Source organism: Lepisosteus oculatus, chromosome 7, assembly GCF_040954835.1.
Source record: "Lepisosteus oculatus isolate fLepOcu1 chromosome 7, fLepOcu1.hap2, whole genome shotgun sequence".
In the NCBI taxonomy this organism is placed as follows: Eukaryota; Metazoa; Chordata; class Actinopteri; order Semionotiformes; family Lepisosteidae; genus Lepisosteus; species Lepisosteus oculatus.
Window position 1 is genome coordinate 44,950,334 of NC_090702.1, and position 27,383 is coordinate 44,977,716.

The 27,383-nt window shown below is 37.3% G+C and overlaps 1 protein-coding gene across 1 annotated transcript in view; it reads left to right on the forward strand.

Moving 5' to 3' along the window:
* Nucleotides 1-27,383, forward strand: part of col7a1l (collagen type VII alpha 1-like) — a 154,376-nt gene that overhangs the window by 35,764 nt on the left and 91,229 nt on the right. Inside the window, exons 16-44 of the mRNA XM_069192546.1 lie at nucleotides 293-442; nucleotides 1,784-1,921; nucleotides 2,631-2,777; nucleotides 3,794-3,913; nucleotides 6,023-6,169; nucleotides 6,652-6,936; nucleotides 7,583-7,722; nucleotides 8,386-8,509; nucleotides 8,616-8,759; nucleotides 8,847-9,028; nucleotides 9,480-9,602; nucleotides 9,690-9,707; nucleotides 9,798-9,824; nucleotides 9,937-10,002; nucleotides 12,717-12,797; nucleotides 13,005-13,031; nucleotides 16,796-16,840; nucleotides 17,499-17,567; nucleotides 17,923-18,018; nucleotides 19,027-19,053; nucleotides 19,644-19,697; nucleotides 19,997-20,068; nucleotides 22,128-22,187; nucleotides 22,796-22,831; nucleotides 23,349-23,393; nucleotides 24,085-24,120; nucleotides 24,982-25,026; nucleotides 26,146-26,181; nucleotides 26,276-26,311. Of these exons, the coding sequence (XP_069048647.1) occupies nucleotides 293-442; nucleotides 1,784-1,921; nucleotides 2,631-2,777; nucleotides 3,794-3,913; nucleotides 6,023-6,169; nucleotides 6,652-6,936; nucleotides 7,583-7,722; nucleotides 8,386-8,509; nucleotides 8,616-8,759; nucleotides 8,847-9,028; nucleotides 9,480-9,602; nucleotides 9,690-9,707; nucleotides 9,798-9,824; nucleotides 9,937-10,002; nucleotides 12,717-12,797; nucleotides 13,005-13,031; nucleotides 16,796-16,840; nucleotides 17,499-17,567; nucleotides 17,923-18,018; nucleotides 19,027-19,053; nucleotides 19,644-19,697; nucleotides 19,997-20,068; nucleotides 22,128-22,187; nucleotides 22,796-22,831; nucleotides 23,349-23,393; nucleotides 24,085-24,120; nucleotides 24,982-25,026; nucleotides 26,146-26,181; nucleotides 26,276-26,311 (2,576 nt within the window). The remainder of the gene's footprint in view (nucleotides 1-292; nucleotides 443-1,783; nucleotides 1,922-2,630; nucleotides 2,778-3,793; nucleotides 3,914-6,022; nucleotides 6,170-6,651; nucleotides 6,937-7,582; nucleotides 7,723-8,385; nucleotides 8,510-8,615; nucleotides 8,760-8,846; nucleotides 9,029-9,479; nucleotides 9,603-9,689; nucleotides 9,708-9,797; nucleotides 9,825-9,936; nucleotides 10,003-12,716; nucleotides 12,798-13,004; nucleotides 13,032-16,795; nucleotides 16,841-17,498; nucleotides 17,568-17,922; nucleotides 18,019-19,026; nucleotides 19,054-19,643; nucleotides 19,698-19,996; nucleotides 20,069-22,127; nucleotides 22,188-22,795; nucleotides 22,832-23,348; nucleotides 23,394-24,084; nucleotides 24,121-24,981; nucleotides 25,027-26,145; nucleotides 26,182-26,275; nucleotides 26,312-27,383) is intronic.

Consider the following 27,383-nt stretch of genomic DNA (forward strand, 5'->3'; position numbering starts at 1 on the left):
GCAAATTACATTATGAGGACAGGGGTCTGATAGAGTAACTACTATCTACTGTATTTATAGTATAGTTTATGAAATTATACAGTATTTTGAAACATTCGTGCTATTTTAAATCCTTAAAATAATTTATTTCTAAAAAGGTAAATAATTTAAAGAATAGGACAATCAAAACAACTTTGAAAGACATTTCTTTATGTAAAAAGAATCTTTATGGTCTATCTTGTAAAACCACCCTATTGCTGCATTCCGTGCCCACACACAAGGAATTAACAAGATAATCTACCTCTGGGCACAGACAGCAGCACCACTCAGAGCCAGTACTTGGAGCGCAATGTCCTGCACTACCGTATTGATGGGCTGATTCCCGAGGCTATCTATACTATCAGTATCCATGCTGTGTATGGCAATACAGAGGGACCTGAAATAACTCTTTCACAGCACACAGGTCAGTATCTATTCAACAGAAGGTCTTCACTCACAATACTGTAGGTTCTCAACTTTGTAGAATAAAGTAGACTGAACCATTCATGTCATGTCATTTGCCAAACCACTTTATACCATATGGTGTCGCGGGAAGTCGGAGCCTACCTGGCAAACAACGAGCGCAAGATTCACCCTGGACGAGGCGGCAGTCCATCGCAAGTCAATCATACATGGGGTCAATTTTGGAGGCCACGGTAAAGGCCAAGGGGGAAAATTTGGCCCAGACACTTGGATAACTCCCTACTGTTATCAAGAAATGCCCAGGGATCTTTAATGATCACTGAGAGTCAGGACCTCGGTTTAACGTCTCATCCGAAAGACAGCACCCACTACAGTATAGTGTCCCTGCCACTATACTGGGGCATTAAGACCCACACAGACCGCAGGGTGTGCACCCCCCACTGGTCCCACTATCACCACATCCAGCAGCAAACATAGCTTCCCAGGAGGTCTCCCATCCAGGTACTGACCAGGCTCAACCCTGCTTAGCTTCAGTGGGTAGCCAGTTCGGAGCTGCAGGGTGATATGGCTGCTGGCCCATTCATAAGTATAATATGTAAATAATGTGATGGAGAAAGTCCTTTTTTAGTAACTGTGGTCCAAGTTAATGACTATGGTATAGTATAGTATTTTTTCTTCACATTCTACCCTTCATTAGAAAAACAAGTCTATATCAGTCTGTGGGAGAATATTTCAACAAAGGAACTAGAACAGAAGAGGTTACCCCTTTTGTTTTAGCAAATGTCTGATTTTAGTGCTTGATTGACAGTGTAGTAGTTTGTGCTTCCTTCTTTAACATTCACTGCAGCTGTACAAACGTTTTTAACCACAGCTTTCACACAATGAGTGATACAAACTATTACCGTATTACTATTATCATCATTTATCGACTGTTGAAAGCACCGTTCTTTAGTTGGGTTTAAGTATGGGATTTGAAACGATGAGCACAACATCAGCTTAAAAATGTATAGTACAGTACATAATTAGCACACAAAGGAACACGGTTTTGAGCAGTGCAACTTCAGTTTTATTGGTGCTTATGCACTTATATAACACATTGACATACAGTATGGCTGACAAGGAAATAGTCTAAGGAGTTTTTTGATTAAATATTAACTCATACCTTTTTTTCCCTCAAAGATTTATTACCTGAAATAATTTTCAATAAATCTAAGTTGAACCAAGCATATAGTATGGCAAACAGTCAATATGTTCTATTTTTTATATACGGTACTTAAAGCAGCAGCTTTTTCAACAAATGTTTAATTGGAAATAACTTTGTTTAAAAATGTTTTACACACAGCCTCTATGACAGACTCTGAGTTGATTCAATCTGTGAAAGATGTGAAAGTGGTGGATATTGGGGTTAAGAGCTTCAAGCTGTCCTGGAAAAGAACTCCTGGAGTGTCTGGCTACAAAATCTCCTGGGTTCCCTTCAATGGTACGTTTATAATTCAAGTTGTATTATTGTTATCTGAATTGTCTCTTAATTTTTGATAATTTGGCTTCTGTGCACTTTATAAGTGATATTCAAGGATTTAATACAGTCGCAGTTGTCATTTATCACAACGGAGGTTACATTTTGGCTAATAGCTACAGGTTCTTCGCAATCTACAGGTTTATGTGTACCTTATAGGTATTGGTGAATTTGTTTATTTTTTATATATTAATTTTATATATTTTATATATTTCTAAATTAAAAATAGAAAAAAACAAGGTTTAAGAAGACAATATACTTTACTTTATCTTAAATTCTTAAATGAGCTGGAAAAACGTGTACATGTAAAAAATAGCATGTTATTGGGTTTCAATTTCTATCTACCATGACCATGTGGTTACACACAACATGGCTTCATTTCAACACCTAATAGAAAATTATTCGGGTTAATATGGGGTTAAGTTGTATTTTCTCTTGTGAGAAACATCTCATTTGCTCTTGTGAGAAACAGACTCATGAGTTTCAGTGATGAAGCTATTGCAAATCTAAATGCATAATGGACTTATCGAGTTTAAGTATGAGATGCATATAAATGCTGTATACTTTAACACTCATTTGGAAGACTAAAAACCCTAGATGGGAAGATTGAATGTGTACAGTATTTTGTTGTACAAAGCATTCCATCACAGAAATGCACACTGTTTCTCATTAGGTGGTCCTGAAAAGAGCAAACTTGTTTCCATGTCTGCAACATTTTTTACAATTGCGGGGCTGCAGGAAAGTTCTGCCTACAAGATTCAAGTCTCTCCAGTGGTTGGACAGCAGGAAGGAAGCCCTGTTCTCCTCACAGCCAGGACACGTGAGTCTAGCCAGTGGATGTAGGATTGATCGTAGCACTGGAGATAGGAAAATAGGAACTTTTTTTTAATGATCAGTTTGAATAACATTGGTAGATAGCTTAGTAACCTACCAGCTGTGTACCAAATCACTAGTTTACAAAACATTTAAGGAATTCAATGTGAATTAACCATGACAAATTCTTTCAGACCAGTCTTTAATGCAAAACCAATTGTTTACACTCAAAGATTTATATATTTTCTCACAGAACATTGGTTCTATATGAATACCTCACAAAGAAGATCTACTGGCAGATGCCTGATTTAAGAATGAATCAGAAAATAAAAATCTTCTTTAAACAGTAGCTTCCTGCCAACATTTCTGCCTTTGTATGTACCCCCAAAACCTTGGTAACGCACTTTAGCTTGACAGACTTTACCCTTAGGGTAGTTGCAAGGGTTTGCATGTACAGAACCAAAACCCACTGCAACCACAAAGGGATGCTTTATAATGCTTGTCTTTTCAGACACCACAACAAAACAGCCCTCAAAAACTCCAACTACCACCACTCCCATACACATTCTTTATATAGTAGACCAAACAAAAGCCCAATTGTACTCATGGAAGGATCTCTCACCCTTTACCAATTATCAAATAATTAAGTAAATCACCCCTAGTTTGGCTATTTACAGGTATCGGTCATACAGTGGCCTCTATTGGCAGGTCACCTCCAACTGCAGCCCCACCACAGCCCCCTTTGAGCTGACCTGCCATACACAAACTAAATGAATCCTTTACCATTAATCAAGCTATTAGTTGGACTAGGTATTCACTGGTAACTGGATACCAGTCTGTGCTACAGTATACTGTATCTAAGAGTAGTAGCCTTAATTATCAGTAATCAATAATTATAATGACATTTGAACTAAGTTTTCTGAATTGAGACATACTGAGGAAATGCTTGTTCTACCCCCTGATTCAAAATTTTAGGATGTATTTATTTTGTTTTCTCATTGTTTTGTTTATTTTTATTTCTAGTGGACTTGCCTAAGGTGAAAAAGTTTAAAGCCCTTGAAACCACAGACAACAGTACTGTGTTGAACTGGACAAGTGTCGCTGGAGTATCTGGGTATATAATAACTTGGAGGCCTATTTCAGGTGATTGGACACCAGGTTCTGTCAAAAACTCAGATGAATCATTATTTTGCAACTTTAAAATCACTCAGTTTTTTATTTTATTTTCTTCACATACAGTATTTGTCAGCACAACTATGACTTCAGTTTCTAGAGCCTTGATTTATTTCACTACCGCATCAAACCTCTCTCGTGTTACATACAGTACCTTGCAAGTAAGCATGGCACCAAGTGCCACAACAAAACAAAAATGTTGCACCTTGATCTAAAAACAGCATTAATTCAATGAACTCACAAATGACCAGGAAAAAAAAAAGAGCCTCTCAGTTCTGAGAAACATTAAATGGTTTGTGCCATAATCTCAGTTGCCTATATAGAAGTCGATGCCCCTCACTGAAAATACCATTCAAGTTACGCGTTACCTCAGAAATTGAACTGTGCAGGGAAAAAATGCCTGCTTACAGAGAAAGATGCCAGTAAATCTTGTGCCAAGACATGGAACACCTTACCTGGCTATGTCATGTGAAAAGCCACATGCTGAACTGAAGTTAAGCTTCTGGCAGTGTGGGTTGAGAATTAACCCAAGACTCTGGGAAAGTATCCAGCAGACCAGAGGAGCAAAAGCTAGCCACACCAGGAGGAAACTTGGCAGCCGTTTGATTTGTGTTCTTTGAGCAACTCCCTGTGCTATCACAGTTTGAAAATTGTCTCATGCAAAATAAGAATCACCTAAACACTCAAGGGCCTTTTTACCAGGGACACTGATCATAATGATCTATTAGATTGCAGTCTTTCTTAGAAATTGAGACAATTCTATATTCTGCACATGTCAAAAGTATACACTTTTCATGCTGAATTAATCAAATTCTATTGATCTTGCTGACCTTCAGTTCAGAAGTAGATAAAATGGAATTAAGCATGATTTATTAATGAAAAACACTTGTAATGGATTTGTAAAAAAATATTTTAGAAGAGTATAGAGTCTAAATCTGAAATTGTATAATTTCTATAGACAGGTAAACATTATTAATAACATTTTATGAATAATAAAATTAAGAAGATATAATCTTTATGGGTAGTGTTCATAATTCCCAAAAACAAAAGTCAAGCTGATCTGAAATAAATTTTATATTCATACAGTAAATCTTTGTTTTCCAGGGATTTGAATCTAGCATTTATACTGTTTAAAATACAAAGACACGTAGGTACAGTGCTATCCCAATTTAATCATACCCCTGATGAAACAAAAACAATTAACATCAAGTAATAGAAAGGTTTGCAGATTGAACATAAGATCATGAGAAAGATTCCGAACTAAATGAAGGCATTTGGAACATTTAGTCTGTCTGCTAGTTAGTTCATAATTAATCCAAGGATGTCATTCAGATATTTCTTGAACACCATACCTGAGTAGCTTGTGCCATACTCCCACGATGCTTTGAGTAAAGAAGAGTCTCATGTTCAGATTTTTTTGTTTTTAAAGCACTTTCACATAGTCTGGTACGTGTGTCCTCTGACTCTGGTTCACTGTCAATTCTGAAGAAATCTGCTGAGTTGACTTTGTTAACACCTTCGAGGATTTTGAATACTTGTTTCAGGCTCCTGTAAAATCTGTTGTTTTAAATTTAAAATCTTAATTTCCTTCTGCCTGTCACTTTATGACATTACCCAGAATGTTGTAATATTCCCCAATAATTCCTCAGAATGTACGGTGGATTGGATAATGTTTTTTCGTTAAAAACTCTAAGATCATTACACAGCGATCTTAAGAGCATTGCATTGAGCAAAGTCAAAGTTGTCATAATTAAGTTCAGAAAACACACATATCTCATTTTTTTCACACCTAGTCAGTATTTTGTAAATCTTCTGGTAGGATTTATATTGAACAGATACCTCTTGAAGTGTGCTATTAGTCTTGAGCTTAATCAGTCAAAACACAAAATATTTGTACACACACAAAAAAACATTTGGTATTTTCATTTTATGATTTGGGTTAACAAATTAATTTTGCCTAATTATATTTTGTATATTTTAGAAATACGTTATTGCGCTCCTGTGCCTGTAGTTGTGGAAGAAGTGCTCAGAGCATGTGATACTAAACACATTTACAGTACCTTTCTTTCTTTTTCACAGATTTGAAAACCACAACTGAAATCCTGGGACCTGTTTTTACTTCCTTTAAAATCACAAATCTGTTGTATGGCAGGACATATATTTTTACAATACGACCACTCTATGGAGAAGTTGAAGGACCTGTGACATCAATAAATGAAAGAATTCGTAAGAAACAGCTTCTTAGGGGATTAATATTACCTTAAATATTTAACATCCATTTATTATGTAATTAATCTTAGAATTCCTTGAGTTTATAAATTGTCTAACGTTCACATCTCATGTCATGTCATGAGTAAAATAGTTTATCAGGAAAAAAAACAAAAGACCCTGGAATATACATTCTTTACATGTACTGTACTGTACGTTATTAACAAGCTCAAGTAGCTAGCTCTGTCAGCTTGTTTGGGCTGCAAAGGAACAAGTAAAATGTTTATTCCATGCTGAAAAGAGAATAAAGAAAACACCTCGTTTTGGAAAGAAGGCTCCACAGCCAAAACGTTGTTTCCTTTCTTATCTTTTCAGCATGGAATAAACCTTTTACTTGTTCTTTTACATTATTACCAATTGGCACAATTTGTTTTTTTCTTGCAGAAGAAGATTTTGTCTTATTTGAAAGCACAATGTTTGGTTTCTTTCGTTAATTACAGTGGGAAAAGCCAAAACGAGTGCGTCTGCTGTGACTTTGTCAACTACAGAGGCAACTTCCACTCCAGCATTAATTCCGACACCTCAACAGGCCAACACCAGGGCTCAGGCTGCAGGAAGGAATACCCGAACTCCTACTGTGAAGACAACTAAATCCACAACGACTCTGACAACATCAGCTACCCCCACCACAACAACCACGATGACAACTACTGCTGCCCCTGCAACTATAGAACCTCCAGCCACCACAACCATCACTACAGCATCAACTCTGCGCTCTGGGCCAAGTATGGTGTTACTGCACATATTTTAGACGGCAAACTGATGATTCAAACCAGATAACAATAAATATATTCGGTTGCATTTGGTTTATTTTAATCCCCAAGCTGTTATACATTTTATAACACAAATAAGGTTTCATACACAGCGCCATGCTGAAAGCTATTCAGGGTTCACAGATTTCAAATAAAAAAACAATCATATGCTCTGTGTTTTCTTAGAAAGAAGCTCACACAAATGTACTCAAAGAACTATGTTTGATAGTTCAATATTCTTGTATTCACAGTAACAGTGATTACACAAGTCCTGGTGCTTCGAAAAAGAGAATGTCTCAATATGACTCTTCATACATTTCAGCAAACAACTTAAAATCTCTTTTTCTTCCCTCCCCACCTCACCCTCTTTTCTTTACACACCCGACGAAAGCTCCACAACAGAAACATTGTGCGTTTACCATATCTTTTCAGCGCAGAATTCACCTTTCGTCTTTTGTAGCTCACAGGCTGACACACCTCACTGCTCTATTATGTGTCATAGCTCAGGACCTAATGAAATATTGTCATCATTACTTTGTCTGCTAGTGATTAGGACGTTTTTTTTTCATATCTGTGAGGAGAGTTTATTATCTGATGTGTTTTTTGATTTTCTTTTCAGTCTGTGGAAAAGTTAAGGCTGACATTGTCTTCCTTATTGATGAGTCCTGGAGCATTGGTGCTAATAATTTTGTCAAACTGAAAGATTTCCTCTTCAGAATCGCCACCTACTTCCCAATAATAGGTCCAAAAGGAACACAGGCAAGTGAAAGTCTATCAGCTAATATTATGCAACTCAGTTGAGTAGCACAACTTCATAAAACTAGGTACAGCATTTTGGGAAATAATGAATAAAGCCTTAGGTGTGAAGTTTACACTATGATATGTCATGTCATAAAGATATTATGATAACAATTCCCTGCATTTACATAGAACTTTATATCCCAAAGGATCTCAACACACTTTACATATAGGAGCTTTATATACAGCTAGTAATGGGTCATTGGTTTGGAGATTCTTGTCCTGAGGGAGCAGTAGGACCGCCTACTGGTCCCTAGTACTATTTGCAACAGTACCCTGGTTTTCCTCGGTGGTCTCCCATTCCAGTACTGGGCTCAGGCTTTTTGTTGGGCTATCAAGATCTGGCTAGAAGGTGGTAATGTTTCTTCTGTAACTAGGTTCACGCAAAGAACCGGTTACGGGAGTGATATCACCCCCCTCTGTAATCTAGACAGTGAAAAACTCGGCTGAGACGGAGGACTTGGTCTTTTGGCTTGGTGGAATGATGCACTATTCAGGGAGTGGCGCAATGCATGCTGGGAGCTTGTGATCAATCACGATATAATCCCAGCAGCGCACTTCCGTTCTATTCACACCACTCAACTAGGAATTCTGTATTGATATCCAGCATTTTTTTTCTTTCAGATCGCAGTGGTTCACTACAGTGACGAACCCAGAATAGAGTTTCGCCTGAATGAATTCAAGGACCGGAACTCTTTGCTGAGAGCATTGCGGGGAGTGCGGTATGGAGGAGGAAACACAAAAACAGGTAGAGGGCCAGCCCCTTCGCTAAAAAGGGTCTGCCTCACGGGGGAGGGAAATGGATTTGGTTTCAGGAAAAGCAACACAGGATAACAGGATTGCTCCTCTAACAGGTCGTGGCATTGGTTTTGTACTGAAGGAGATATTCCAGGAGTCTGTGGGAATGAGGCACGATGTGCCACATGTGCTTGTCTTGGTTACCGATGGAAGAGCCCAAGACGACGTTGGTCCCACGGCCAGAGTTGCACATGTGCTTGGTCAGTCATTACTCCATTTTCTTTCCTATACATGGGATGTACATTTATTATTTGTTCTGTGTCTGAAATGAATGACTTTTATTTCAGGTGTTAAAGTGCTGGCAGTGGGAGTCGCAAGCGCTGACATCGAGGAACTGAAGAAGATTGTCTCGCCGGGAAGCTACAAAAGCATTTTTTTTGCTCAGACCTTCGATGACTTCCCTTCCATCGAAAGGGAATTTATTGAAAATCTTTGCAGTGAAGCCTTACTAACAAGTCAACAGAGAGAGGTATGAGGCTTAATGAGATTAGGGCTTAAAAGCAAAATCAGTTTCTGGACTAAAAATAGGGAGGACATTTTTTCACAAAGGCGATGGACGGATTATTCCATCCAGTTCGGTATTTCTAAAGCTCATTTTCTGGGCTCTTGAGACGGCTCAGTGACAAGTCTATGCCTGTCACGTCTCGATTCCTTATGTTCTTGGTTTATTTAGCCTTTGCTCAAATTTCCATATTTGAATAACCAGCACGCTTTTGATGATTTAGACTCAGATTATTCAGCAGTCAATCAGTTTTAAGAAAGGTATTTTATTCAGTATCATCTTATTCCAGTCAGACCCTGAACAGTAAGTGCTGTAGTGACATACAGTACAGTAATAATACAGTAAGTTATTGTAATGCAAACAAACCACCAGATCCAACACAAGAATCTAATATGTTCCTGCTAACCTGTTCCTACAGTCTGATCTGTTAGATGCAGATATGCCCCAAGGATCACCTGACAGCCCTTCACCTATAGATTCTAGTAATGGACTAGGTGTCCTGACCAAACCACAAGGACCTTGCCCTTCACAGTGCATGAAGGTAATGCAGTATTCAGTCATACAGTATACAGTATACCTTTTATTGAAATAGTAAATAATCTCTAATTTTCTGCATTAATATTTTCAGGGCCAAAAAGGAGAAAAGGTAAGTGCTATTTTTCCACAATATCGAAAATACTGCTTTAAATAAATATCCTTACAGGTAGAGTATCATACCAAAACGTTTATTTTGCAGGGAGAAAGCAACTCACATGGCGGACTGGTATGTGACCACATTTTTGTCTGCAAAAAAACAAAAACAAAAACAAAAAGGCAACAAAATTAAAACTAATAATTTCAGGCTTTTCTGATCTCTTTTTATTTTCTGGATTTAGAGGCTACCAACAGGCAATGGCTACGATCTTTTCAATTTAAATACCAAAGGTGAAAAGGGAGAACGGGTGAGTACCTTATCATATACCCCTTTTATATCCCAGCAGCCTTTCCCTGGCAACCAACCTGACCACTTCAGACCTATCCCCTACTAACTGATCCAAAGCTAGTTGTTCTTCATTAGTAAATGGGCAAGGATCAATTTTATCTCTGAAACCTACAGTATGTCTGCACCTTTTCAGGGGAAGCAGTGGCAAAAATATATGCAGTGGATATTGTTTATACCCTGTCGTGTAAATTATTTTTTATTTCTTGAAGTTATATTTCAAAGCCTTTGGAATGTAACACATTCTATGTTTATTTTACTCAGTTGTACACTGTTATTTTTTATGTGTTTCAAAAAGTGGCTCGATGAGGTCCTCAGATCAATTAGCTCCAGTTTACGCAGAATGGCCTCCTGTTCTTTATAACCTTTATGTCTGTAAGTTAATAATAATAATAATAATAATAATAATAATAATAATAATAATAATAATAATAATAATAATAATAATTGCTTACACTTATGTAGCGCTTTTCTGGACACTCCACTCAAAGTGCTTTACAGGTAATGGGGACTCCCCTCCACCACCAATGTGCAGCATCCACCTGGATGATGCGACGGCAGCCATAGTGCACCAGAAGCCATCAGCTGAGCTTATCACCACACATAAGTTGATTAACATTCATATTCAGAAATGTACTCATACTGAAAAGGACAAAAACTATATCAAAATCCAGGTCAAAAAGCTTTCTGTTCCCACAATTAGGGATCAGTCTGCCTGCATAAGCAATGCAGCTACTGTATCAGCCCATCTATGGCATCCTAAAAGCCTATCATGCCCAGCTGGTGTTGCAATGGGACCATGGTTTGACCAGAGATCGGGGTGGTTTTGACTTATTTTCTCTATTTCACACACAACATTGGGTAGGCCATTAGTAGGACCATAGAAGGCCTCACTTTGGGAATCTACATAAATTACTGGATATGCAGATTACAGATTTCAGGCTCTTCTGCACCTCTTTGCAATGACGGAGTGTTGCCATTAGCCTTAAGTACTCCCGCAGAGACACACCCAGTAAAACTGGACACAATGGCTAAAAATGCTCCTCTTCCATGCATTCTTGAGATAATGGAAGATTGAGCGTGAGAGCGAGATACCACTGGTTCCATTGGGCTGACTTCAGTGTCAATGCCTTTGAGAACTTCGAATACTTAAACTGGGTCCGTTTACAGTATTCTCTTTCCAAAGACTAAAAAGTGTCCTGTCAGAACAGGACATTGCTTTTGTCCTGGGAATGTACAGTATCTACTTGCTCTTGTTGATTCCAGAGTAGCAACATTCTTTTTGTAATGTGGTGATGAAAATTGTACTCAGTGTTCTAAATTAGATGTTATTAAAGCATTGGACTACCTTAACAATTGAATTTAAACCCATACCTTTATAAGCATTTGTTTGCCTATTTGCTTAACCACAATAAATAGAAATTGCAAACGTGTCAACATACTGTACAGTATGAACATCAAAGACTTTTTCATATGCAGATTCTTCACCCTCACTGCTTCTCATTTTGTGTCTATTGTTTTTATTTGATACTTGTATGTGACACTCTGCAATTGTTTGCATGAAATGTCATCTTTGATCACTCTAGATTTTTTTCCATTATCTTTGAAATTCTCTTAGCAGCTTCTGCATTTGCATTTGCATAATGCTCCTATATTGGTATAGTCTGTGAACGTGACTAGTTTGATACTGATACTGGAATGTAGATGATTGATATCTAAAAAGGGTAGTGGTCCTAATACGCATATAAACCCCTGTGTTCTTTATTGTGATCCTGCTAAAAATAACCCCAAATTGAGCTTTCGGCCTTTACAAAGTATGTGCTCTGTTTTATAACCATTAAACAGTGGTCGATAATTCAATTATCTGCTCCAGGAGCGGACTATTTAAGGTTTTCTCTGTGCTCAGCTCCTTGCTCCAACATTGTGTGAGCTACAGTTTCAGCTGCACGGCCGTGAAGTGTGCTCAAGCCCTGTTTTTCCAAAGCTCTGAAGGAGCACATATTTTTCCGGCTGCCTTTTATTTTCTCTGCTTGAAGGGAAGTCGTTCCTCCTTTTCTTTCATTTTTCTCACAGTAGCATTAAATCGAGTTTTTGCATTAACTCGCCAGCCCCTTTTAACTGCCTTCAGGGAGACAGTCATTTTTGATGGGAGTCTCTGCCTCAAGATGGACAGCTATTTCATTTTTTTCTCCACAGTTGCTTACTAGGAAATCTCTTACTCACTTCACTCCTCTCCTTGTTAACGGCTTATCTCTTCATCATTTCTCCATGCTGGCCTCCATCAATCTAACATTTAGCCTGCATCCATTTCTTCCATACCTCTCAATCAAGCCTCACTCCATCTAGACACCCATGAGGTTGCTCCAAGGTTATGCAGAGCAGTTGGAGCTCAGCTTGCTATTTGCCACAGCTGAACTTCAGGAACTGAAACATAACTTCAGGAAAGCATAACTCTGTACTCCCTGAAAGCAATGACTCCATTCCTTTTCAGGGATTCAAGGAACCTTTGTGTTAGGTTGCTCATATTTAAGATGATAAATCAGGCTTCGTGGTAAAGTCAATGATATTGTATTTTAACATGGACGTGATATGCTCACAGTAGCTCTGGTGTCTATTTACATTTTTTAATTCTAAATATAACACCCTCTAACAGGTGTATGATTTTATTTTGTGTAGGGCCTTCCTGGAACAGATGGTGTTCCTGGGTTGCCAGGGCGACCAGGCCGCACTGGGCCTCCGGGATCTGCTGGACTTAGGGTGAAATAATACTAACAATATGTACTGTATAATAAAGGGCATAATGATAACAAGAATACATATAAGAATAGTTAAATCTTATTTTGAATCATTTTTAATGTCTAGCTTTTCAGAGCCTACAGTACTAAGCTGTTGACTTAATATTACAGCAAATGTAAAAATAAAATGGCTCCCACATTTGTTTTTTTTCCACTCTTGTTAATTTAGGGTCCTCCAGGTGTGCCAGGTGATTCTGTAAGTATAAAAGAACCTTTAACTCCTTTCTTTCTCACCACAAATTTTAGGTTATAATAAAAAATGATCTGTTTGTCCTTCTGGCAGTAACTCCTTTATCCTGAATTAGGTCCACATAAAGTATATGCAGCATGCAACATAGAGATGTAAAATGGCATAGCACACATTTTGAAGTAAAAACGTAAATGGTTATTCACTATTTAAGGCATAGCTTTTCCAACATGGGCTGCTGCCTAGACTCTTGTGAATGCTAACAGTTTATGAGGTACCCATGACAATGGCGGAAGAAGAGGAAAGATCAACATGCACCTCTGAAAGTGGCTGGGAATCCCTCCGAGTGTCACATTGGTGGAGCGCAATATTAAATCAGGACAGCTGCAACTCCGCTGTCTTCATTTGTGGAAGGATTCAAGGTGGCGAAATGGAGGGTGGAGATGCCCTTCAGAAAGTCTAGAGACAGCCTGTACAGAGAGGTAGGAATCATTACCAGATCAGGAAGTATTTGGCCAGCTGCAGACTCTTTTGACCCAAGCAAAGAGTGCATTAAAACTTCAGGACATCCTTGGGAACCCATGTACCGGCAGGCAATGCTTGGGAGCAACACACTTCAAGCAGTAGAAAAAAGTCAGATTAACGGTTAGGAGAGCTATGGTACAGGAAGAAGTGAGGAATCAGAAGGAATACAGATGAAGAGTTGGGAATATGGGGCGCATTGATAAAGTGGAGCCTTCCCATAAGAAGACTGACTTGGACAGAACTGTGGAGGTTGGAGCTCTTTCGCATCTCTGACTTGTTGCGGACATTCTATAAAACTCTCCGGTCACCAGCTGTATGGGACTGTAGACCAAATCTCTACAAGTGGGGTATGAGGGAAGATCCACTGTGCAGGCTCAGTTTGAGAGAGTGGTGCCATGGCACATATTCTCTCTGGGTGCGGAGTAACACTTTCCCAAGGGAGGCATGGCAAGGTTTTGATGACACTCGCAGACATCCTGGAGAAAAAGTGATGGACAAAACAACAAGCTCATGGAGGATCGACAGTTCCATTTGTCATGCAGGGTGAGAAGTGGACAAGGTCAGGGAAATTCAATGATTCCATCCTGCATAAAGCTCCATCGTGGGACATGAGAGGGGACCTTGGAGGAAGACTGCAGTTTCCAGGGGCAGTACTATCATCCCTAATCCCAGAGGTGTTGATGTGGTCCCCAGAAGTGAGAAAGATCATCCTCATTGAGCTGACTGTGCTGTGGGAGGAAGGATGCGAGGAGGTCTTGGAGAGGGAAAGTGCCAAATATGAAGATCTGCTAGAAAAGGGTGGCAGACGTGGTTGTTCCCAGTGGAGACTGGATGCAGTGGATTCCCTGTGCAATCAGTGTGGAGAATGCTGACAGCTGTAGGGATGACTGGGAGAGACAGATGGACAGCAGTTCATTTGTTGGCAGAGGCAGCAGAGAGAGCCTCATGCTGGCTTTGAACAGGAGAGTGGAGTTAAGATGGAGGCCAGGAGGAGATGAGCTGTGAATGGCTATCATTGCTGGACTGTCAGCAGCAGAGTGTTAGAGATAAGTGTCAAAACACCTGATGAAACCTGGGTTCCATGTGATTACATAAATTCCTGGCCAACAGCAATAGTCAATACAACTTTTGACTAAGGAGAGCATCAGTAGATGTATATACACTAAGAAGACATCTATAACTATATAAAAGTAGCTTATCTTTGATACTTTCAGCTTTTTATTACTTCAGCAATTTTAGTTTGTTAATTTTGTCTGTAATTGTTCTTCTGCTTAATTTTTGTTCAAAGTCCTTTATGTTTTTAGTGTTCATTTTTATGGTATATTACAGTACATCCCTTTAAAAGGATATTTGGTCAATTCCAATTCCAAATCCAAGTTGCTACCCATGAAACAAAGGGGGTCGCGCTTTACCGTACATTTAAATCACTAGCTGTTAATAATAATAATAATAATAATAATAATAATAATAATAATAATAATAATAAACTTTATTTTTATATATATATCGCCTTTAAAGTTGGCTTCTCAAAGCGCTTTACAGAATGAGAACAACAATAAATAAAAAGAATACACAAGATAAAACACAATTACAATAAACAGAGGAGACCGTGGTGTAGAGGGGTGAAGAATGGAACCGGTTAAGTAAAGGCTCTTCTAAAGAAGAAGCTTTTGAGTCTGGATTTGAAGGAGTTTAGAGAAGGTAGCTCTCTGATATCCTTGGGCAGAGAGTTCCAGAACTTCGGGGCATAACAGGAGAAGGCCCTGTCACCCATACAAAGTAGACAGGCTTGGGGGACAGCTAGGGGTATAGAATTAGAAGAGCGAAGGTTGCGAGGTGGGGAGTAAGGTTCAGACAGGTACTGCTGAATTCAGACAGGTACTGAGGTACCAAGCTATGCAGAGCCTTATAGGTGAGCATGGGAATTTTAAAGTCCGGAATTTGACAGGAAGCCAGTGCAAGGACTCCAGGATAGGAGTAATGTGATCACTTGCACTAGACCTGGTCAGGATCCTGGCTGCTGAATTTTGGATATACTGCAGTTTGTTCAAAGTAGATTTAGATACCCCAGTGGGTAGAACATTACAGTAGTCAATTCGAGAGAACACAAATATGTTGATCATATTATGTTAGTGATAGCATAGGGCCTAGTCTAGTGATATGTCTGAGGTGAAAAAAAGATGTTTTGACAATATGCTGCACACGTGGGTCGAATGTTAAGCCAGAGTCGAATATCACCCCAAGGTTTTTCAATTTAGACTAAAGCTCAAGTACAAAACTATCTACAGATAGGGTTAAAGGATTGGCTTTACGAAGTTGATGGGGGGTACCAATAAGCATGACTTCAGTCCTGTCACAGTTAAGATGAAGGAAATTTTGAGCCCTGAGGAACACCAGACTTAACAAGACCAATTTCAGACCTATACCCATTAAGAGAGACAAAGTGACAGCAATCAGTGACGTAAGACTTAAACCATTAGAGAGCAGTGTCAGATACTCCAAACACAGTCTCAAGACGAGTAAGCAAGATATCATGGTCAACAGTGTCAAAAGCAACACTGAGATCAAGAAGGATGAATACAAAAAGAGAACCAGAATCAGAAGCTATTGAAGATTGTTAATGACTTTGACCAGGGCAGTTTCCGTGCTGTGAAATTGACGGAAGCAAGATTGGATGGGTTCGAAAAGTTTATTTGTCATGAGGTGGTTTTGTACCTGGAATGTAACAGCACGTTCAAGAATTTTTGCAAGAAAGGGTAAGTTGGAGATGGGGCAAAAATTGTTAAGATTGTCGAGAGCCATGTTCGGCTTTTTTGGCAAAGGAGTAACGGCAGCAGTTTTGAGGAAAGTGCTCAAGGATTCATTTATAATATTTAGGACAATGGGACAGAGAGAAGAGAAACAAGACTGAAATAAAGTGGTGGGAATGGGATCTAAAATAGATGTGGTGGGTTTCATGTGTTTAACTAGTTAACTGAGAATGAGACATCCTGACAATATTCTTTTCACCAACAGAAAGTAATAATAAACAGAAAGGATAATAAACACAAACATTTAAAATAACTGTGAGTAACGATAACTTTTATTTTATAGAAGAGGATAATGAATAAGCTGCTAATTGTATTTTCAAGGGAGGTATGACTCTGTAAAATAAATGGTGAAAATGTGAAAGACTAGAAAGAAACACATTTAAACTGTAGATTAGTAGTAAGATACTAATATTAATATATTCAGTCTTTTTCCCAAAGGGACCACCCGGACATCCAGGACTAAAAGGTCAAAGAGGAGAAAGGGTAAGTCTTGAACAGAAGAGTATTTAAGTACAATTTTACATGAAGTAGTTTTTTTTAAATCCATACATTTTCAAATTCACTTATCCAGTACGTGATCCCAAGGGGACTCTGTACACGCAACAAGGCGCGAGGTAGGATACAGCCTGGACAGGATGACAGTCCATCACAGAACAGATACACAATTCAAGCACCTATGCACACTTACACCAGGGCCAGTTTTGTTCCCAGAAGGCGATTACCCTGGGTGTCTGTCCTTGAACTGTGAGAGAAAACTGGAGCATCGAGAGGATACCGATGTGAACATGGGGAAAACATACTGAACAAACTCCATGCACATACTGTAGCACCCCAGGAATTTGACCGAGTGCCCCAGCACAATGATGCAGCAATGATAACCAGTGCACCACCGTGCCTTCTCACTGGTATTGTATTTTAGTACATGTAACAGAAAATCTGAGAAAAACTCAGAAATATAAAGACACTCGAATCTCCCCTAAATATATTAGCCTTATTGCATCCAGAAACTGCATAGAGCTTATTCATAAAAAGTCTAACAAATGGAATGTACATTTTTACAGGCCTTATAGGAGACATGACCGGGAGTTTTCCTTGGTGACACAATGTGCCTATGATTTAAATGAAACAATTTATTTTTAAGGGTGAACCTGGCTATGTGCTAGGAGGCGTTGAAGTGATTCCAGGGAGGAAAGGAGAACCAGGCTCACCAGTAAGTGAAGATTCAGCCAGGACATGATTTCTACTGTATATCTAACGTGCATCATGAAAAAGGTCATTCAGCATACAGCTTTTGGGGAAAATCTATTTTTGTTACTCGAATTGACGTTTTGAAATGTATGTCTTTTATAAGGAGAAAAAGTACAAAAAATAAAAGTACTTATTTTATCCCTACAGAGAATGTTGCTATATTATTTGAGATACCATTTACAGTATATGACTTATACCTGTATAAGACTCATATGTATAGTACAGAACTAAGTACTGAATTAACTATCAGTACAGTGATCATGAAGTTACAGAAGTGTGGAGATTTTGGTAAGGTCTTACATTCATGTGTCTATCAGGGTTCTCAGGGAGATTCTGGAATACCAGGGGTACCTGGGCCCCCAGGACTTCCAGGACAGCCTGGGCCACAAGGTCCCCCAGGTACATCTGTCAAGGTAGACAACTGTTCACTGGGTTCATCTCTTATCATGATTCACATACACTGTACACCATTTTTAAATTCTATTTCCTCTTCGAAGTTCACAAAATTCAGCCAAGTTCAGAAAAAAATATAGTATTCAAATTAAATTAGAAAAACAAGTATTTTCTTTGAAAGGAAAGGGGAACCTACTGTATAATTGTTTTCTTAGGTCAGAACAGAATTAGTAGAAATTCTATATTCCTTTTTGGAATGCTATACAGTACGTGATTAAACTGTTTGGGAAGACTGTGGAAATATTGCAGGTCATCCTCATTAAGAATGCTAGTTAAACCCTATATTCCAGATCCACTCTATTTCTCTACAAATCCCGGCTAATTAGCTTAATGTAACTGGAAATTTATATATAGTGGTTTGCAGTTGATTAAGTGCATCCTAGCTTGATTGAGGTTCATGATTTCTGTTTTTATGATTTGTTGGCCTGATATTTGTGGGTTTGAAAAGGAATAGAGAGGAATAGAAAACTACCAATTGGTGTACATTTTTGTCTTTCTTACCAATCTGAAAATAAATCAGTTCAATTCCTTCACAAAACACAATATACAAATACCTTTGAAAACTAACCTAAATGTCCTGAACAAAATGAACTATATATCTCACAAATCTCCAAAACTGTTATGTATTACACAGGACATTAGATGTTTTTTTAAATTGAATTACTGTGCTTGATTTCACCTCAGGTTTGCAATACTGACCTCACTTGCAAGGACAGTATATTTATTTTACAGTTTGTTTCTAGATGTCCTTAAATGCCCATTTCCCTTAAATTATATATTACATTAATATAAAACACAGACATTCAACTTAAAAACAAAGACATTGTGTGTGGAACATTTAACTACAGTATGCCTCTTCCTTTGGTCCAAGCCTAAGATACACACAAGCATAACAAAGTGAAATATGACTTTGATTCATAGAGTAGTGTGGAGTTGTGAAAAATAAGCAAATACTCTCTATTTTACAGGGGGAGCCGGGAGAAGCAGGTAATAAAGTAAGTGTTTTTTTTTTCTTACTGTAGAAAAAGTTGTAAAAAACTACTGAGTATCAATAAATAGATCAATCATCTTGGTATTACTTTTTGACACATTGTGAACTTCCTTTTTGTGAATCCCCTTGGAAAATTTTTACTTTGCTCCCTGCTATGTTCTGAAGATGTTCTTCTTTGATAGTTGTCATCTATCGTAGAGGAAATTAACTAGTAATACCTGGAAGAAAGTAACTACAGTAGTTTAAAGAGAAAAGATTGACATGCTACCACTTGGTCAGCTATTAAGATTACATGGTCTAAATGGTCATTTCTATGCTGATGACACTCAAATCTACTGTACTGTATGTCCATACTAAAGTGGCTGCCCCTGCGCTGTCTAATTGCATCTCTGACATAAAAACATGGACAAGTGCTATATTTACAGAAATGAGGAACTTGGTCTATAAAAAAATCAAAACACTCATTTTGCCAGGTGCTTAGATCCTGATATTATCAGACATTACAAAAGGAAAATGCACTAAATTTGTAAATAAGTACAATTTGGTATTATATTTTTTCCAATTTTTATATTAATTATTTTTGTGGATCAACAGGGCCAGCGTGGAAAGCAGGGATCAAAAGGAGATATAGGTGATCCAGGGAAAAATGTAAGTTTTTGAATATTAACGGAATGAGTTATTAGCTTTACCTAAAAACATTAATTTGAGGTTTTCCAGGTCCACTCAGAGCCATCACAGTCATGGACTAGGGATCTCCAACCCTAGTCATGGAGGGCCTATGTTTCTGCAGGTTTTTTAGATCTCTTTATATTTGTTCCTTGTGATTTGATATTATTTGAACCTTTGAAATGGCAGAGTGCTTTTATAAGATGATTTTAAGGTACAGTATACTATATCACTGAGCTCTTCCTGTAAAGTTCCTGAGAGTTATGATTTCTTCTTTAAAGGGTGAAGTTGGTCTCCCTGGGCCGATTGGGCTTGATGGGGTTCCTGGATTTCCAGGGCAAAAAGGTGAAAAGGTAATTTTCTTTGTTGGAGTTCATCATTGTACATTTAAATGCACTCAAAAAGGTTAAATCAATAAACAGGGGTTTATTGCTCCAGAAGCTTGCAAGTCAAATTATTTGAAATAATAAATAGTGCATTAAATGTTTATTTACCAATACGACTTTTGCAGTTTTTTATATTGATCCAATTAAGAATGTTACCTGTACTGAAACAACATTATATTAATGTAATATCTGTACACTGCTGTTTCAAAATTATTATTTTCCAAGAGATGAAGATGCGCTAATTAAATTTCCTTCCAACTATAATTCCCATTAGTACTAAATGAGGGCTTACATGAAAACTTCAGGAAGGATAAAGTATATGATAAAGTACAGTCAGCTCCTCAACTATATTTACATTTTATCTATTATAAAATGCTGCCTTTCACATTCCTTGTTAACGTGCTGCTAGAAATAAAAATGTAATTCTTACCATAAAAACTAAGGATAAAGGTTGTATATATTAGTTTCAAATGCATATCCACTGGGCCACTTGTTCTGTGACTTCTATTCTGTTCTATTGACTTGAATCCTAATTCAAAGAAAAAAGAAATCCGGAAAGTAACTGCAATTACTAACTTACAGATGTGTTCATATTTTTATGGTATGTAAACTCCTCTAAGAAACAATAAACTAAATTTTGCTAATTATACAGTTTTATACAAATATTTTAGATGCGATTGTTATCTTAATAATTTCACCTCAGTATTTTCACCTCAGTATCTCAGAGTAACATCCTGTTATTTTACAATGTTGTATTAATTTTCACTTGAAAAATTTCCTGTTTATAATTTTGAAAATCCATCTCTTAATGAAATGCTTTTAAAGACAACACTCTCTTTAACATATTTCAAATATATATAAAATAGTCTATTACATAACAGCATATTCTGTACTTATTCAATATTTTAAAATGATCATAAAAAGTGGAGCACATTCTCTGTAAGTAAAATTCACTGTGTAAAAGTTAGAAATGTGTTACATTTAATGGGAATAATTTGTGATGCTTGGATTTAAAACTGGAAATTGACTTGGCCAGTCTAAGATTATCCACCTCTCTTAAAGAACCTTTTAGTTACATTGACCTGTGTTTTGGGTTATTGACATGCTGCATGGTAAAGTGCCACCCAACAGGTATGGAAGCATTTCCTCCTACGCTAATTAATTCTGCCGCTGCCTTTGTTGGTTCAATTATCAATAAACATGAGAGAACCATCTCATTTAAGAGGCAGCCATCTGCAGTTCGCTTTTGAAAAAAATATTTTGGTCTTATCTGTCCATAAATCACATCTTCAAAACTGCCTGCATTTCTTGAACTGCAAGTTCTTTGATTTTCATTTTGAGTCGTTTCAACTACAGCCTCCAAACACTGGAGCCAAAGCAAGACAGGTTGAGATAACGCTCTTTTAAGTGTACCTAATTACCCAACAACAAACACACACTGACCAATCGTCCAATACTTTTCCATCCAAATAAATGAAAATCAATGTATTTATTTGACCCTAGAGGGTAGAAATAAATGTACTTTTTCAGTAATAAACTACTTGCTTTTTCATTTTTAGAAATTAAAAAGAGTTTTTATTCAAAATCACACTTCAGACTTTTTGAAGGCTTAATACAGTATTTTCTAGGTAGTTTAGGATAAATCAAATTTATTTTAGCAAATATCACACTTAAAATAAAGTCAGTAAACGATTTCATTATTATTATAAGAGTCCTCTTGTGTGTCTCCACATTATCGCATTTATTTTGACACATTTTAACTTTACTTTCTGTAATGTGAGAATCCTGTTCATTTTAAAATACATTTGCCTTGAATCACCTTCCTGTTCATTTGAATATTCTTAAAATACATTTCAAGATTTATCTTGGACATCATCAAATCACATTAAATGAAGATTTCAGTTTGCCATGCCATGATAATTTGGTTCTCCATACTAATTTTTGATCTGGATAACTGATGAAGCAAAGATAAAGAAAATATCTGTAATGCCCACTTTTACTGGAAAGTTTCCAAATGGATTTTCAGGGCAATGAAGGAATTGGAATTCCGGGAGTTCAAGGTCCAAAAGGGGAGGCAGGTGAAAAGGTATGTTTTGTTTACTTTTTTCTGGAATAGCATGGCGGTGGCTATAAAGTACAAAAAATATGTCTGTGTTAAATGCTTAATAACTACAAAACAGACAAAATACTTAGATTAAAAATAGATTTTTTGATTATTAAAAGTGCATTATTATTAAGCATGAAATATCCTGGTTAGCACACTGTCTGACATGATGTTTTACCTATTTATTGAGTTTAAAAGAAGCAGATAAATCAGTTAAAAAGCCATATGACTTACATCAATTTCTCAGATAATTTGTTGGGAATTAAGAAACAAATCCAGGTGTCCTGGATAAATTCCCCTTTCTTTCAACTGGTAAAGTCATTTCTCATTTCTCCTTCTGGTCAGCAACTTAGTGGGGCTGCCGGTGCAGAATGACCACCACACCTCACACATGTGGCTGCTGCACTTCAGGGCAAAAATAAGAGGGAATCTTCCTTTTCTTACCTATAAAGAGTCATTCTATATATTAATTGCGGCAATGTGGTCTGAAAGATTTGCATGAACATGTCGTTTGGGTGCACTTATGCACTCTTTATTCATCTTGAGGGTTAATATGTATTCTCTTTGTTTTTGTTAAATGTTTTCAAAAGGGAAATGTGGGTTCTCCTGGTCCTACTGGTCCAAAGGCAAGTCATTTTATTTTTCCTGTTGATAATATAGTCAGGCAGCATGGTGGTGCAGCAGTTGAGCCCAATTCCTGGGGTGCAATCTGTGTTTGTATGTTCTCCCCATGTTTGCGTGGGTTTCCTCCCATGGTCCAGGTCAAGTGGCTTTTGGGAAAACTGACTCGTGTGTGAGTGTCTGTGCCCTGAGGTGGACTGGTGTCCTGCCATAGTGGTATCTTGCCAGGATAAGCCCTGGCTCTGGCTCCCCCTTGAGCCTGCACTGGATAAAGCAGTGAGAAAATGGATGGATGGATCATACATTCTGACCTCCATGAAAGTAATGTAATTATGGAAGGTTTCTTTTAAAATATGATTATGGAACTGTTTCATGTCTTTTGCTATAAAATAATGTTATATATTTATATTTTCAGGAATGTGTAAGGTGACTTACTTTGTCAGGCATTAGCGAAGGATATTCCTCTGTAGGTTGTCAACAATGTACCTGTAGATGTGTCATGTTTACATTTTAATGTTTAAGGGTGAGATGGGAATTCAAGGAATTCAGGGACCCATGGGACCAAGGGTAAGAACCACGTATAATTCAGTGTTGTTCAGTACTAAGTCATTTGTATTTTCCACAGTTACATCAGTGTAGATATACAGTATTTGCACCATTTTCAATTTGAGGTCATACAGTATGTGTAGGATTTGTTTTTAATGCAGTACAATTTTTTTTCCAAAAATATATTTTTTGTGAAATTTTCAGTTTGTTAAAAAAATAAAAAAGTCATTAGATTCTTTTCAGATTAAGGACCACCCTAGGATATGTACTGCATGTAAGAGCGTTATTTTATAAAATGTACCAAGAGTTAGAAATGGAATAGAGATAGAAATTAATAGTTGCTTATTGCTACTGTTCTCTGCAAAGTGCGAATTCTGAAATCCAAGCTTTGCTATTTTGGTTTAATAAAAATAAATGGATGCTAAGTTTTAAGGGAATTTTCATTTTCCCTAAGGAAACAAGAGCATGAGGAAGATTTCACAGCAGTGTAGGCTGTTTGATTTCCTCCATGACATGTCAGTTTTGTTGAAGGAATCCTGTGGTTTGGCTCTGCACTGTGACTTCATGTCACTCAGCATGGGTCCTGAATAAGCAGGCAAACTAAATTTCAGATAATGTGTTAACTCATATTTGCATATCAGTATTAATATAATTACTAATGACTTGTCAGAGTGACATAAATGTGATATGTTGTTTTATTTTTAACATATAGGGGAAAAAGGGCTTGAAAGGGGACAGAGGGGATAAGGTAGGTCCAATCCAGTCCTTACCTTATCTCTATTTCCTGCTCATTAGAACTATAGCAGACCAGAGTATTTGAAACATGGTGCAGAGGTCAAGAACTATTTCAAAAAGAAACACAAAGTATCAGACTCTTTTACCTCAAAATCGATAATAACATTCCAAGCCTTAACGTCAGTATCTCCTATGCATACTAATTTGGCACAAAAGGTAGTTTTAAACTTCTAATTAGTGTCTGATCAATAATTGAAGTGATTTGATGTGATATACAGTATGAGAGCTAATTACGGTTGAGTATGTTTGACTGCATTAGAAATGTCCAGCAGGAGATGTTGGATCGGGTACAAAGTTAATTAGCAGAAGGAAATGAAAGGAAGGAAGGAGAGAGACACAGCTCACAAGGCTTGTGATAAAAAAGACATTTCAAATCTCAAAGTTGTTTACAACAACAGGGTAATCTAGAAAGAAAAGGTGACTTTCTGTTTAGGTTACCTAAAAAGTGACAGGAATACTGTATTTTACAAAGGCTGTCTAGTCCTATTCCAATTGTTATTGGAAGATTTTCAGGTTTCTATTAATATTGTATATTTCACATACTGTATCTATTTTTGTTCTGCTTTATTTGTCTTTCCACTCCTGTATTTCATATATTTTGTTAAAGTCAGTGAAGTACTCTATCAGACAAAGTTATTATCAGTTTCCTATTTAAAATATAGTTTGCTGGTTGGAATTCTCCCGTTAGAAATGCATCGCTTTTCATTCCTGTTCTGTAGGCAGATCCTATACCGATGATTTTCACTTCCACACAGAGCTCTGATGTGGCTTTTGATAGTGCACCAATTTTACAACTCCTCTGGTTTTCTTCCAGGGAGATCGTGGCGAAATGGGACCAATGGGACCGCAAGGAATTACAGTAAGGAGAAAAACATCTAAATGGATTTTTTAAACATAAAACCAGAATACATAGTATAACTTATTAAATAGAAAAGTTATTTTTCTGGTTTCAAAAGAAAGAGCCGTCTCCCTTGCAAAGGTGCCCTGGGGAAATCAGTATCTTTTGATTAAACTTCCTGGAGCAGGGGGAATTGAATCGGCCTACTGTATGTTCTCTTTTCCATCTAGTAATTGGATTTAGCTACAGGTCCAGATTGAATACCCGTGAATATTTAAAGTATGTCTTCGAAAATTAATATTAATTGATATTGACATACAATAAAAAGAATTAAAGCAGTCCCGAAGGCACACCTCCTCCGAAGATACTAAAACATCTTATAAGAGGTCAAACAAATCAAAGAGTTCACACTGTAAGTTGATTTAAAGTAACACTTGGTGCAGCGATTCTTCTTTGTGTAGTGATGTTTACCTTCATTGATTTTTGAACCATTTAGTCTCTTAAGAGTAAATGCCTGCCCAAGCTCTTTTATGAAAATATATTTTCAATGTTTTTTTTTGCCAAATTAAAATATGAAAATTTCCCTACACTATTTCATTGGCCTAAACCACAGAGATTTATCTGTCTTGCTGAGGTTTAGATCTAAAATATACTTATATTGTGAGGCAGTAAAAAATCAATGGTTGTTGTTGGTCCCAATACTCGTTTATTAAGTTTAAATGCTTCTCCATATATTTAGACTTTTTATCTATGTTAATTTAGTTTCTTTAGTTTCACATTATAAAAGTAATATTTTGGAAGATACTAAATTTCCTCTAATTATAGTGTTTATACGGGGGGGGGGGGGGGGGGCTACATCAATTTAATGTGTGTAACATTGTGTGTAATTTTAGTCTTGAGTATATAAGTTGTTATAAAAATGATAAAGCCTAAACATGTTCATTGAATGTGTTTAAATGTCCGATTTAAACTGTCGTTGATAATGACTAAAATAGATTAATTTATAGGAAATTTGTTTCTGTACTGAGGACATAAAACAAGCACTAATGATGAGTACTGTAAGAAGCAGTTGCCAGTTTGTTACATAATGATGAAACAGTTGAAACCTACAGTAAGTTGGTGCGCTTCTCTGCTCTTTAGGGGCTACCTGGTCCAATGGGAGCAAAAGGAAATGAAGTAAGTGATTGATTTGCCATTCAGTCTGATCAAATTGCAAATGGAAATATTGTGATAAAGGATCACTGAAATTGTGTGTTTTTCTTCTTTACAGGGAATTCGAGGACTTCCAGGAGATCCAGCAAAAGGGGTAATAACCTCATCCACAAGTTGTTAGTTTGATTAAAAAGGTTATGTAATAAGATTAATCATGCTCTGTAGAATTTTTCAGCCACTGACTTTTTTTATTTGTTCAAACAATGTGTTTGCTTTAAAGGCCTTTTCATGCTTTCCCAACACCAGCTGGACGTTCACAAAGTCCAGCTGTCAATCTGGTGGCAAAGTCACCAACAGAACGGAAGGTTTTCAACCCAGATTTGATGTATTGCAGGCTGCAAAAGTAAATGTGAATGCAGGACAGTTACCTTCACAAAGGTTAAACTATGTGGATTATTAGCCAAAACACAATCACAGTGTATTTTCACATGAACTGCTTTTAAATACAGGTGCTCCCCAGGGTTGTATATTGTCACCTCTTCGGTTTTCTATATACTAATGAGCTACAGATTCAGAGTAGCACAGCCAGTCTATTTAAATATGCAGATGACATGGTTCTTGTGGGACTCTGCTCGAAGGACCAACTTCTAACTGAGCAAACTCACTTTGAACACATCAGTATCCTTGAAAACTGGTGCCAATTCAGCACATTGGAAATAAATGTGACCAAGTTTCTTTTCAATGCTTAAACTGACAGTGGGCAATCTTTGCTAACAATAGTACTCAATGGGAAGTCTATAGAGGTTGTGGAGAGTTTTAAATACCTGGGAACACATATTGGCTGAGTTACACTGAGAATATAAACATTTTTAAGAAAGCAAGTCAGAGGCTGTTTTTAATTCAAATACTAAAGAATGAGAGAATGATAGAGATGTATAAAGAGATACCCTGTAAACGTAAAAAGAGAGAGATAGAGAGCATATAAAAGCCTTGTTGAGAGCATCCTGGCATTTAGTATGACAGTTTGGTATGGAAATGTGGGGTTTAAAAGCAAAACCAACCTGTCCAGGATTGTGAAAATAGCAGGAAAAATAACTGGGAAAATGCAGCCCCAGCTCAGCGATTTATATCATAATATAGTTCTCAGAATGGCAAGGAACATCACAACTGATTCCATCCATCCTCTCCATTCTGTGTTCATCGTACTCCCACTGGGGAGACAGTAT